At 34.7% G+C, this 13,332-nt stretch overlaps 1 protein-coding gene across 3 annotated transcripts in view; it reads right to left on the bottom strand.

Annotated features, from left to right (window-relative positions):
- Window positions 1-10,671, bottom strand: part of rin (ras GTPase-activating protein-binding protein 2) — a 45,747-nt gene extending 35,076 nt beyond the window's left edge. For 2 of the 3 annotated variants that reach the window (XM_069815779.1, XM_069815781.1), the window contains exons 1-2: window positions 10,506-10,671; window positions 9,705-9,917 (exon numbers count right to left, since the gene is read on the bottom strand). In XM_069815779.1, the coding sequence (XP_069671880.1) occupies window positions 9,705-9,802 (98 nt within the window). In that variant the 5' untranslated portion in view covers window positions 9,803-9,917; window positions 10,506-10,671. Of the gene's footprint in view, window positions 1-9,704; window positions 9,918-10,293; window positions 10,455-10,505 lie in introns of those variants that run through there. The other variant, XM_069815780.1, reaches the window with a different exon arrangement.
- Between the last annotated feature and the right edge of the window lie 2,661 nt (window positions 10,672-13,332).

Here is a 13,332-nt window from a genome sequence, read left to right as displayed (position 1 = left end):
TTGTAACACAAACTGTTCCAAGTAAAACACGTATTTTACTATTATAGTACATTTACACAGCTTCTATTACAAAAACCAACCTTATGGATGTTTCCATAAAAAAAAAAAAGGGATTAACCTCTGAACCAAGTTGGTTGTCAAGTTGTTATATTGTGGTTTTAAATTTGGAAATGAGACGGGGGTGGGGGGAAGGAGGAAGGAATATGACAGTAGCAACAAATATCATACATCACTAACTCTTTACACAAATGTATATGAAGGGTACATGGGAAAAATGAACAACGTCACAATTCCTTTAAGGGTGATGTCGTTATCTAATTCACTGTATTACTACAAACTTCAGAGTTATTTTTACCAAAAGTCGTAAAAGAAAATTAAAACCATGGATACACTCGCCATTTCCTTCATTTCAAGTAGAAATACCAATAAATTTTGCAGTAATATACTGAAATATATCATCTCACCCTTAATGGAAATGTGACATTGTTGGTTTTTCCCGTGTACCCTTCATATGTTAATAACATTTGAGAAAACAATGTAGATTTTATTTGGATTCTACTTATGAAATTACAAACTACTGTCAAAGCAAATGATATATGGAAGTTTGACTGTAAAGACGGGAGAAACTTCCGTTTCTCATTTCAAGAGTGTATAAATATCATTTCTAGAAGTGTTTGGAATTATTTATGAGCATGTACGAATTATTTTTTATCTAAAAATACTGTATTAAGGATCTTACATGCACTTCAACCAATGCAATTTGGAACAATGGGGCTCTTATAAGACAATATCCAATTTACATGCTGAAGCTTGGTCCATACTATAAACCGATTCAAAGTCTATGACAATTGTTCATGCTTTCTGTGGAATGGATCATGTTATATTTCATTTAAACCTTCATAATATGAACGTAACTTTATCTTAAACTGACCACACTGCATCTAGTCATATGAACAGTAAACAATATAGAATGTAAACACAAAATAATTACATAATTCTCACATGAACTATTTACTACCAGTGGACGTTTTCGTAGTAAGACAAAGAACACACAAACAGAATGTATGTTTATTTTTGTACTTAATTTCTCTGTGCCTCAACACCTTTGCAACCAACAGTAAAAAATAAGCACATGGATCATGTTTATTCCACATCAGCACACTGATAGAATAACACCTACAAAGAGTACTGACTTTCCACGATATAGAACTGGGAAATATAACGGTGCATCCAGTGGAATTTGTTGAAACATTTTTGGAATAGGTTTTGTAAGGGTATGTCCATTTCCTTGCCATTTCTCCATGATATGCAATCATCCTTATATATGGTGCAGAAAACGTGGAAAAACTACTGCACTATATCATCTTCATCGGGTCCAACAGCGAATGTTCCAAAGAAGCAATAGATATTCCTACAGTTGAAGCCACTATCAAGTCACCAGGTATGAAACAATGAAATGGATTTTCAGAGCATGTTAAAAAAAATACAACTTTATGTAGTGAATATTTTATCGAGATATCGAGTCACTACACCTCTTTCGTAAATATTTCTCGGCTACCCTTTCTTGCAAATATTTTTCTACTAAGGGGACAAAGGGGAATCAATCTTTCCGAATATAAGGTACATACAGTAGTATATGGTTTAAGTAAACAACTCTTTATATAACCATTATCTAATCTTAATGAACCAACAGCAAGACTGACTATATGTGAAAATAGAGAGAATAGTTGCCTTCAGGGGAGAGATATGAACTGTACTTTTTCCATTACTGATAAAACATAGAAAACATTATGTTTAAAAACTAGATCTACTATCGTCTTCAGGTAAAGAGAAGGAAAATAAATCCTAACTAGAATCCAAATGGCCAAATCCAGTGGACTGACTTCATTTAGCCTTTTGTAATGACCTCAACAGGTCCTTCATCTCCTTTCATTTTTCACTTAAAGATGAAATAGGTTCAATCTTCGAAATGTATTTTCTATATATAACTACAGAACAGTAATTTAATCTACATTATTTCTCCTTATACTTATATAGATCACCACTATTCACTTCGCCCTTTAAATAAATCAGGCTACCTTCATTTCAATTTAATAGGCCTCCTGACATTTGTTGCAACGTGGAATAGTTTTTGTTTATCAACATTATTTTCATCAAAACAGCACCTCCTTGGGGACGTAAAAACTGATCATCTCCACAAAGTATCCTGATAGTACAAAATGACCTGCAAAGCTGATAGAGAACTCCGAGTATAAGCATATCATATTCAATAAGCCAGCAGAAAACACTTCACACCTCTATTAGGATGCCACATTCCAATACGACTTTAGCGCTGATTCTTTATATTTTTCATTTTCCATCATTCAAAATTAAAGACTTTCATCATGATTCTAGCAGATCAGTTTCACATACATGTTACTGATAGATCATGTATTCAATACAGTTTCTTTCATGCGATAATGATAATGTATTTAATTCAGTCTGAAATACACTGCTCTGACAAATTAGTAGAATGCGTTTGAGTCTAAAGAAATCAGAGAACAGTACAATGTGGTCTGTTATGACGAGAATCCAAGCCCCTGCATACTGGTAAGGCATTGTGTCACAAACACTTTCAAGTCTGAGTATTTCTGACAAAGTAAATATTATTCAACACCTTGAGTACGTCAAATGTGAAGGATATTGCTGGAGAGAGTAAGGTAAATATATATTTCTAGTTTTTCTTTGTTTGTTTAATTCTTTACTTACCGACTTATTTATTTATTCCTTTATTCATTAGTTCACTCATTCATTCATAACATCACTCACTCCTTCCTTCCTTTCTTTCCTGTACATAATATTCCTTGACTTCCTTCTCGGTCTCCCCAAAGGTCTTTTCCTCTCCGGTCTCTGAACTAATACTCTATATGCATTTCTGGATTCACCCATACGTGTTACATGCACTGCCCATCTCAAACATCAGAATTTAATATTCATAATTATGTCAGGTGAAGAATACAATGTAGCCTATGCAGTTGTGTGTTGTGTAACTTTCTCCATTCTCCTGTAACTTCATCCCTCTTAGCCCCAAACATTTTCTTAAGCACATTATTCTCGAACCTATTAACCTCTGTTCCTCTTTGAAAGTGAGTGTCCAAGTTACATAACCATACAGTACAACCGGCAATATAACTGCTTTATAAATTCTAACTTTCACCTTTTTTGAGAGCAGACTGGATGACAAAAGCTTCTCAACTGAATAATAACAGGCATTTCCCATATTTATTCTGTGTTGTTTCCACTATCTACGAAGTTAAATATTTGTAATGTTACAGAAAAGAAAATTGTGAAAAAATCAACGCCACTTTTACCAACGAATGTTGAAATGCTTGATACAAGATTGTATATGGAAAATAGTTAAATAGAAAAGCATATCATAATTCAAGTATGGGTTGGGATGTATTTATTAAGTTTTGAAAATGTGTCACTCAAATCAGTATAATGAAATAAAACATATGCAAGTTACATACGTAAATAAACTATAAATAGTATAGAAAATTCTTTCATAAGAAAATGTGAGTCACTGATGGTTTCATGTAGTAGTAAAAACTGTAATGCTATAATTGATTCTTATGAAATAACATTTATTTTTACGTTCCTTTTACCTTCATTTTAGGTCTCGGCTAAAAACCAAAATCACTACACATGCATAACTTTCTTCTTAATACAATCGTCCTCCATATCTGAGATAAAGCCATGCTTGTCAACTGTTCACAAGTTCAAGAGATCAAACCCAGTAAGTAGAAGACAAATGGACAATAAAATACAACTAGGCTTCCCTATGCTCTAGACTTATGGTAAGAAAAGAATTCAGTCCTGAAAGAGGGGCTCCAAGTAATATTACTAGACTTTTTTTTTTATCAAAGTTTCCTGATTCGTGGATAAGTGGTTTCTGTTGAAACTATGAAACTGCAATACAGAGTTTGTGTATACTCAAAGTTGGGTTTCTGGGGCTTTGTCAGCCCACTTGAGTTGTGTGGATATAAAGGGAAAACTTGAGACGGTGTCGGGTGTAGCTCCTGAGTAGCTCAGTTGGTAGAGCATTTGTGCGCTAAGCAAAAGGTCCCGGGATCGATACCTGGCCCCGGAAAAATGTTTCTCTTCAAAATATTCAAGAATGCTTCACGTCACATGTCTGTGGTGTTGAGATAGTTCCTAGTCTTGCATGAACATAAGCATTCTTTCCACTGGCGGCAGCTTTTCATACGACTTGGATAGTTTAGGCATGTGAGTGTCCAGGCTAAGGCACTGGATGGCAGCATCAGCTCCTTTTACACCGAAAGTGGACATGACACACTTTCCCTGCTATTTTTATTCAGCAATGACCCGTGGTTTCGAGTTTATTCAATAGTTTATGAATTCTGACAAGTGTTGCAACTAGTACTTCAGGTAATCGTCCACGAAACACTTGATGCAAGCAGATCTCTCATGAGCCATAGAATTTACAATGGCTGGCATATGATATCCAACAAATATGTCAATCAGGTCGTGAATCACACTATATTTCCATACAATTACCAATTTAAAAAATGCAAAAAAGAAATCCAATTGAACTATTATAAGAAAAATGATGCTAGCATTATAATACGTTCTCCAGATAATACCTACGTATATTTATAAAATTCAATACCAGATTATATATATATATATATATATATATATATATATATATATATATATATATATATATATATACACACACACACACACACAAAATCAGCAGAAGAAAGAATAGGATACAGAGGAGTGAGAATGAAGAAAGCTTGCATCACAGGGAAAATGTTGAAGATGGAGGAAAGAAGAAAATGGAAAAACATCAACAATGAAGAAGGAAAACGAAACTACAGGAAACTAAACAACGAACTAAGAAGAGAAACTGATAAGGCCACGGAAGAGGATGAAAGCGAAATGTAAAGAAGTAGAGGATCTAAAGAGAAAAGGAAGATATGATTTAATGTACCGTGAAGTTAAATGTTTGGACTTCACAAATAAGAACAGAAAATCCATGTGGTTGATAGAAGACGAAAAAGGAAATTAAATAAACAAACAAGGAATACTGAACACATGGACGAAATATGTAGAAGAGTTATATGAGACAGGGAATCGTCCAGATAAGTTAGACCTAGAAAGCGAAGCAACTGTACCAGAAGATGAAAAAGGATTTTCTATTTTCAGAGAAGAAGTTGAACTAGCGCTTAGGAAAATGAAGAATGGGAAAACAACAGGAGTTGATGGAATCCCCATCGATTTAGTGAAATGCTTGGGTGAACACCAGAAGGAAGTTCTATCATTATGCAATGAAATATATATGAGAAAGGCAAATGGCCCGAAGATTTTACAGAGACGGTGTTGCTGCCAATATCGAAGAAAAATAATGCTAAGAAATGTAATGAGTTCAGGACTATCAGCCGAGATATCGCATTCGACGAATATTCTCCTGCAAATATTGAATCGACATTTATATTCTAAGATGGAAGGACAGTTGGAAGAAGAGCAGTTTGGCTTCAGAAAAGGAAAAGGTACAAGGGATGCAATTGGACTACTATGAACAATCGGCAAAAAATATCTAGAGAAGAATAAAGAAGTGTAGGCCTATATAGTATTTGTGGACCTAAAACAGGGGTTTCACAGAGTGGAATGGAACAAACTGATGAAGATCCTGAAGAAAATAAGTGTGGATTGGAAAGACAGGAGGCTGTTCAGTAACTTATATATGATAGAAGAAGAAATGTCTGAAGGAAGTGAAATAGGGAGGAGTACGACAAGGATGCCCTTTATCATCTACCCTGTTCAACATCTACTTGGAGGATTTGGTGAAGAACTGTTTTCAGAACATGGAAGGGGTAAAAGTACGAGGAAGAAGAATAAAGTGCATAAGATTTGCTGATGATATGGCATTGTTAGCAGAAGAGGAGACATACTAAGGGATATGCTACAGGAACTAAATATGACAGCTGTGAGAAGTATGGGATGAAGATAAAAGCAAACAAGACGAAGACCATGATCATAGGAAGAAAAGTAAAGAAGGTAAACTTGTGAATTTAAATGAGGCAACAGAGCAAGTGGACAGCTTCAAATACTTGGGCTGTACTATAAGCAGTAACATGAGTTGCTGCCAGGAAGTCAAAAGGAGGATAGCAATGACAAAGAAAGCTTTTAACAGAAAAAGGAGCATCTTCTGCGGATCTCTGGAAAAAGAACTAAGAAAGAGATTAGTGATGTGCTTTTTATGAAGTATGGGCCAGAAACATAGACATTACAACGAAGAAGCGACTAGAAAGCATTTGAAATGTGGATATGGAGAATAATGGAACATATGAATTGGACAGACAGAATACGAAATGAAGCTGTATTGGAAAGAGTGGATGAAGAAAGAATGATGCTAAAACTGATCAGGAAGAGAAAAAGGTTGGGTCACTGGCTAAGAAGAAACTGTCTACTGAAGGATGCACTAGAAGGAATGGTGAATGGGAGCAGTGTTCAGGGCAGAAGAAAATATCAGATGCTAGACGACAGTAAGATATATGGTTCATATGAGACAAAGAGGAAGGCAGAAAATAGGTAAGATTACAGAAAGCTGAGTCTGCAGTGCAAGACCTGCCCTTGCAAAAAACACTGAATGAATGAGACAATAAGCTAGAAAATATAATAATGAAGGGAGGAAAATAGTAGTGCGAGAGGAAACAGCACACATGTAATTGTCAATTATGTAACAATAGACTTACAACAAGATAGCATGTTGCCTTCATATTTGTAATCCAGATTTTTCGTAATTCACAAATTCTATTAAAAAACCTGCCATGCTATCAGTTTAAATGTGATCATAATGTCTCCTTCCAAATTCCCTTCTCCTCACCAATTCTGAAGCATCGCTTACTTTCACAATAATGAACAAATCATACTGTGGAACATGTAAAAAAAAAAAAAAAAAAAAAAAAAAAAAAAAAAAAAAAAAAGCAGGAAAGTAAAATGTTAGCCGCTGATTCATAACATTACATGAAATTACTACTCCTTTGATCCAATAATTCTGTATTCAATTACCGGAATTTTTTTCGAATTATTGTGCATTATAATGAAGAAAGGAAGAATACAAAGTAAAATTTTGTCCTGTTGAAAAATTAAGCTTTCAATACTTAGTTAATGTGGTTATTACAATTGCATATGGTTGTCTCAACACATGTAAGAGTACTAGTGGACAAACATGTACCGTATATCATTAGCTTTGTATAATGTACACAATTTCAATCATTAATCCCATGCATTTAATTGTAAAGAAGGAACAATTTCAACATGGACCTAGTGCAACGAATCTAAATCAAAAGCTTACTCGTGAGGGTTCAAAGTGAGAAAGAGAAAAAGAGAAGTCAAAACCAGTTCCTAAGTGCCTTCAAATGACAATAAGTCAACACTTTTGTGAACAAATATTCATATCCATAATCATATACGAAAGTTACATACGTTTCAAATACTGTATTCTCCTTAATGCATACACATCAATTTTCTGTACAATATACAATACGTTTCACAAACTTGCCACAGTAACAGGGAATCACTGAGAGAAGAAATTTCCCTGTAATACAAGCTAAACATATATCACGTAGTTTTTCTGTTTCCAGCATATATTGAATCCTTATTAACACATCTCCCTTCCGACAAAATATTATTGCCCTCCAACAAACACAGCACCCTCAAGAAACATTTGAATATCGTTTTGCGCACTGCAGTTACAAGAGATCTAAAACGTTTGATGCTATGTATATCAAATTCAAGATTTTGTAGTTAAATACTTGTTGCAGATAATGCCTCAATTATGTAATAAGCATTAGCCAGGACACCATCTTCCTACAATAAGAGATCCAGAGCACATAATTCCTCTTAAGAGTGTAAACAGGCCAAAGAGGCTGACAATGTGTCAATCATAAGAAAGAATTGAAAATTTGATTTAAATAGTCTAAGTATGTGAGGCGAGGCATTTACATTCAAAGGCACTCTTATTCATCTAACATAGTTTTGAGTAAGAAACAAGAGACATTTATAAAACCTCATCCAATTTTTAAGTAAACTGAAAATCTCATTGAAATTCTATAGGATAAAATTTATTTTGGTATGTACTTAAAACGTAACAGAAAGACGCAGTAATACCAAAAGAATATAGCTACCTATCAATATATAGGCCTACCTCAATTTTGAAATAAGAATGCCTTTGAAACTACACTTCTCGTGTATATACTGTATTTGGTAATGTATGTGCCTTGGACCTCTATTGTGGGGGAAAATATCATGGACGATGCTCGCTACATAGTTACCAGAATTTCAATCCATATAGTAAAATTCAATTTCAGTACAGCTTTCGAATCGTCAGCAATAAACATCTATAATTACTTTTAAAATGGAGTCCTATGACGTATGTGTGTAAAGAATTCTTATAAATTGATATTAAAAATGATTCTGTATGCAATCTAATAACACACACATTTGTATACTTCTTAAATGAACTTCGAAGACTATTCGTTAACAGAGATGCAATGAAGTCACAACTGCTATTCTCTAGAACAAGGAGATAACACCCAATGACAGAATGTCACTGCACAGATATATGTATAGGAAGGTCCTAATCTATAACATCGTTCCACAGTTTCAAATAGCATTGTATTTTTGAAGTGACATTCATAGAATAGCTGACTTCATTCTCCTTCACGTGGTGATAAAGTTAGATTTCATAAGATTCACTGGCATGTCTCAAATTAGGATATCTACTGTAAAGGATTAGTGTAAATTATGAAATCATTATGTTCTTTATCCAGAGTGAAGAATGGAAAGGAAGTAAACTATATCGTCGCATTTAATCTTTAAAGACCAGTGACTAAACCAGTGCTGAGATAGTTCCCTTCGTACTCTGCTTATACACCTTGCATATACGAATCTGTGACATGTTAGATTTGGTTGTTTAGACTTTTGTTACACCTTGCATATAAGGTCAACTGCATCTTAAAAAAACCTTATAAATTCCACGATTTTCACATCTCAAATCACCAGAACTACCTCAGCGCTAGTTTCACTGGCCATTTCGCTAGACTAAACAGATCTCTTCCGCGTGCAATCGTAATGTTTACCTCTAATCAAAAAAAACCTTCCCCTCCCCAGAATCAAGAAGCATTATTTTCTTCCTAATAATAGAAACAGCACTTACAGGTTATGTATTACCGGTACCTGAGGTCAAATTCACACACAGTAATTCCTATTAAAACTTCATTATTTCCTAGATATCAAACCAACACCAGAATAGATACCGGGAAAATAATTATGGTAATATCTGTAAGACGTTACCAGGAGCATTTACTCAAGCATGACTTTTATGAACTCATGAAAATTATCAAAACCTTCAATTCTCGACACCCAACACAAGTTATCCAGCATCCATCATATATTTTTATAAATATGATTCATAAGGAAGTAAATTCTGTACTAATATGTTATCTAATAGCCTATTAGCGTAGTACAAAAATACATCGTACAGCATACTATACCTGTTACACTATTCGTTAAGTTTCCAAAGATATGACTAACTTAAAACACTGCATACATACTTCACAAATTAATTATACCTACATTTACTACCCTAGCCTATACGATTACAACTAAAATGTAAATAATAAGTTTCTCACCTGTGAAGATGCGCAGGTGCTTGATTAAGTAAAGTGTAGTACTGTCTCACAAATTCCCGACCTACACATTGGGGACTTGGGGGGGCTTCCATGACCATTTCCTAATTACTGACTTGTGCTTTTAACAATGATAGAGATAAAAGGGTAAAATAATATAGCTGAAAGAATATAAGAGCAGGCGACGGTGTATAATTTGAGGCTGCAAATTAATACCTGTAATAGAAACACATTACAAATTATGGTCACATATTTTACATCACTCCGTATCATAAAATTCAATCTACTTACTATATAACAACAATAATAAAAATAATAATAAACTAATAACATGTGCAAGATCGTAACAATCTACCAACATGAGACGATCAATTCGAGGTTATCTAATAATCATTCACAGAATTTCAAAATCAAAGCGATGATAACATTAGTTATTACATTCATGATGTAGGAATATTAATTATAGTTATAAATGAAAGTCTAACTGAACTCTTAACAATATTTAATAGTATATGATATGAACAATGGAACACATGATAACACTATAAAGCATGGACGGCTCTTGGCGGGCAAATTTTATGTAAATACTTGCCTGATAAACAGTGAAAATTTAATTATGATGCTATCCAAGCCAAAACAATAAATCAATGTACTTTATAAAATTAATTCCGAGGGCTACTCCAGCATCGTACTAACATATAAATTGTATACCCTCACAGCTAAGCAACAAACCCACCCTACTAGATCTTCGCTCACGGGTGTAGCACAAGTATAATTTTTGAAGGACTTCTTTATTGAACTTACCAACAAAAATTGTTGCGTTTTCTCGAAGGGAACAAAAATATTAAATTCAATGCAAAATACCTAGCTTTATACAAACAATTAAGTCACAAATATATTAATAATAATATACACGATCTTTTATGAGAACTACACGCACTCTGGTGTCAAAACAAACTTGCGCACAATGGATGCGCGAGAGCAACAAATCTCGTATCGTAGAATACGAGATCATGGTTTGAGATTAAAAACTCCATGTCCATACTTGTGTAACCCCCGGATACCCATGAAGCAAGGTTTTTAAGATGTGAACATCATTAACCGCACATAAAAAGAGTAGCGATTAATCCAAATAATGGAAAATCGTAAACAAGCGTAATGAAATAGGCAACAAATGTATATGGTTGACAATGTTGTTTGTCATTAAATAGTACTATACTTCCAAAAATAAGTCCATGACGGAATATCTTACATAAACACGAAACTTTTAGAAAAATCTTCAAAAATATTTTTACTTACTATATAGATCAAATAGCTCTGTTTCCATAGTTTCGAGTTGAATGTTCAGAGTACTTTATGAATATATAGTTATAATATTGTCAGCACCATCGAGTGCGAGTTTAATCATAGTAGGCCTACGCATCTTTCGGCCTCATATAGCAGTCATCCCAAGTCTTGCTTTTCACCTAAAATCTTATCAAGGCAATATTTTTTTTGTTAATTCCAAAAGCCTGTTTGTGTTTTTAGATTTTGATAACGATTTCATTTTTCAGTTACTGTATATAACTTCTCCTCTTAGCGTATAGCCTATCGGTTTGCTGATTTTCTTCAGGTGGTTTATGCTTTTTTGAACGTTTGAAAATTCAAACTTCACTTCCATACAACAGACTGAGAGATCAGCATTTTGTATACATTTAATCAAATTCCTTTTAAAACTAAATTTGAGATTTAAGATTTGTTTTAGTTTCAAGATTATGTGAAACCAAATTTTACATTTTCGTGCGATACCGGTATATCACAGCCGAGATAATTTAAAATGTTATAAAAATTGACAGTAGACCTTGGTTCCGAAGAATCTTATTTAAATACATCTTTATTTTCGTAATTATGTACTTTAGCTGATGGCGCGTTTTCCAGACAAAACTTGTTTAGAACTTTTTGATTTGACTTGGAGAATACGTACAAACTACTAAAACTAAGCGGAAAGCAATAATACATAACTAACCTTGTCATAGTCCTCGGCCGCCTGTCACTAACTATAACACAAAATAACCTACTCTAACCTTGTCACAGCCCTTGATCTCCTGTCACTTAATTATCCCACCATCTAACCTAACTTGTAACAGTCCTCGGTCTCCTGTCATTTAGCTATCCCGTCATCTAGGTAACCCACTTTAAACTTGGTTATAGTCCTCGGCCTCATGCCATTTAGTTGTCCTCTCATTTAACCCACTCTGACCTTGATACAGTCCTTCGTCTCCTGTCAGATATCCCCTCACTACGAGGAATATTACAACAAACACGCCAACTTCATTCACTTACTCAAGAATACCTACGTACCTTAAAGTCGTAAATACTAATTACTATTTTCCTCTCTATTTTAGTAGTTTCTACGTATTCCCCAAGTCAAATCAAGGAATTCTGAATAAATTTTGTCGAGAAAACGCGTCGTCAACTAACGTAAATAATTACCGTACTCTTTAATAAGCAATACGTGGCGTGATAACCCAAGAAGGATCAATACTGATCAACTAACTGTTGGCCTCACGCCAGCCTGCTTCAGCAGAGGTGAACGATCATCTAACCAGTATGGAGTAACGTGTGGTCAAAGCAGATTTCACTACATAGCGTAGCTCCCCAAATTCATCACAATGCATGGTGGGCACCAGTCCCATACACTGTCCGAAACTTCATAATAAATTTCCTTTTCCATGAGGAAAAAACCAATGCTCTTTCTGTAATACAAATTCAGTTTTGATGCCTTGGACCTCAGTGCTCAATGACACCATCTCCCCTCGCAAAGGGCATGAGAGTGCCAAAGTTGCATATAAAATTATCCGTGCCACATAGCCTCTCTCAGTAATATCTCGGCATCGAGGGTAGCTACAAACCTGTGCAACCATTCGTTTGAAATAAATATCCTGAGTATCTTATCAACGTGCAATCATTAGAAAGTGTTCATAATGCCTGTTATTATTCGGTTGAGAAGCTTTTGTCATCTAGTCTGCTGTCAAAAAATCTGAAAGTTAGAATTTATAAAACAGTTATATTACCGGTTGTTCTGTATGGCTGTGAAACTTGGACTCTCACTTTGAGAGAGGAACAGAGATTGAGGGTTTTTGAGAATAAGGTTCTTAGGAAAATATTTGGGGCTAAAAGGGATGAAGTTACAGGAGAATGGAGAAAGTTACACAACGCAGAGCTGCACGCATTGTATCCTTCACCTGACATAATTAGGAACATTAAATCCAGACGTTTGAGATCTGCAGGGCATGTAGCACGTATGGGCGAATCCAGAAATGCATATAGAGTGTTAGTTGGGAGGCCAGAGGGGAAAAGACCTTTGGGGAGGCCGATGGGAAGATAATATTAAAATGGATTTGAGGTAGGTGGTATATGATGATAGAGACTGGATTAATCTTGCTCAGGATAGGGACCAATGGCGGGCTTATGTGAGGGCGGCAATGAACCTCCGGGTTCCTTAAAAAGCAGTAAGTAAGTAATGCCCATTAGAAGCAGTTATTTCTGAGTTAGTGTTAATCAAACAGAATTCATAGAGAAGTACACTGGAAAGAATTCAGATTCCTCCACTATACGAAAAATTATATTAATTGGTGTTACGAGAAAACTA

This window comes from Periplaneta americana, chromosome 17 (assembly GCF_040183065.1).
Source record: "Periplaneta americana isolate PAMFEO1 chromosome 17, P.americana_PAMFEO1_priV1, whole genome shotgun sequence".
NCBI classification, from domain to species: domain Eukaryota; kingdom Metazoa; phylum Arthropoda; class Insecta; order Blattodea; family Blattidae; genus Periplaneta; species Periplaneta americana.
The sequence above is the reverse complement of the archived record's forward strand: the minus strand, read 5'-3'. Positions and strand labels throughout refer to the sequence as shown.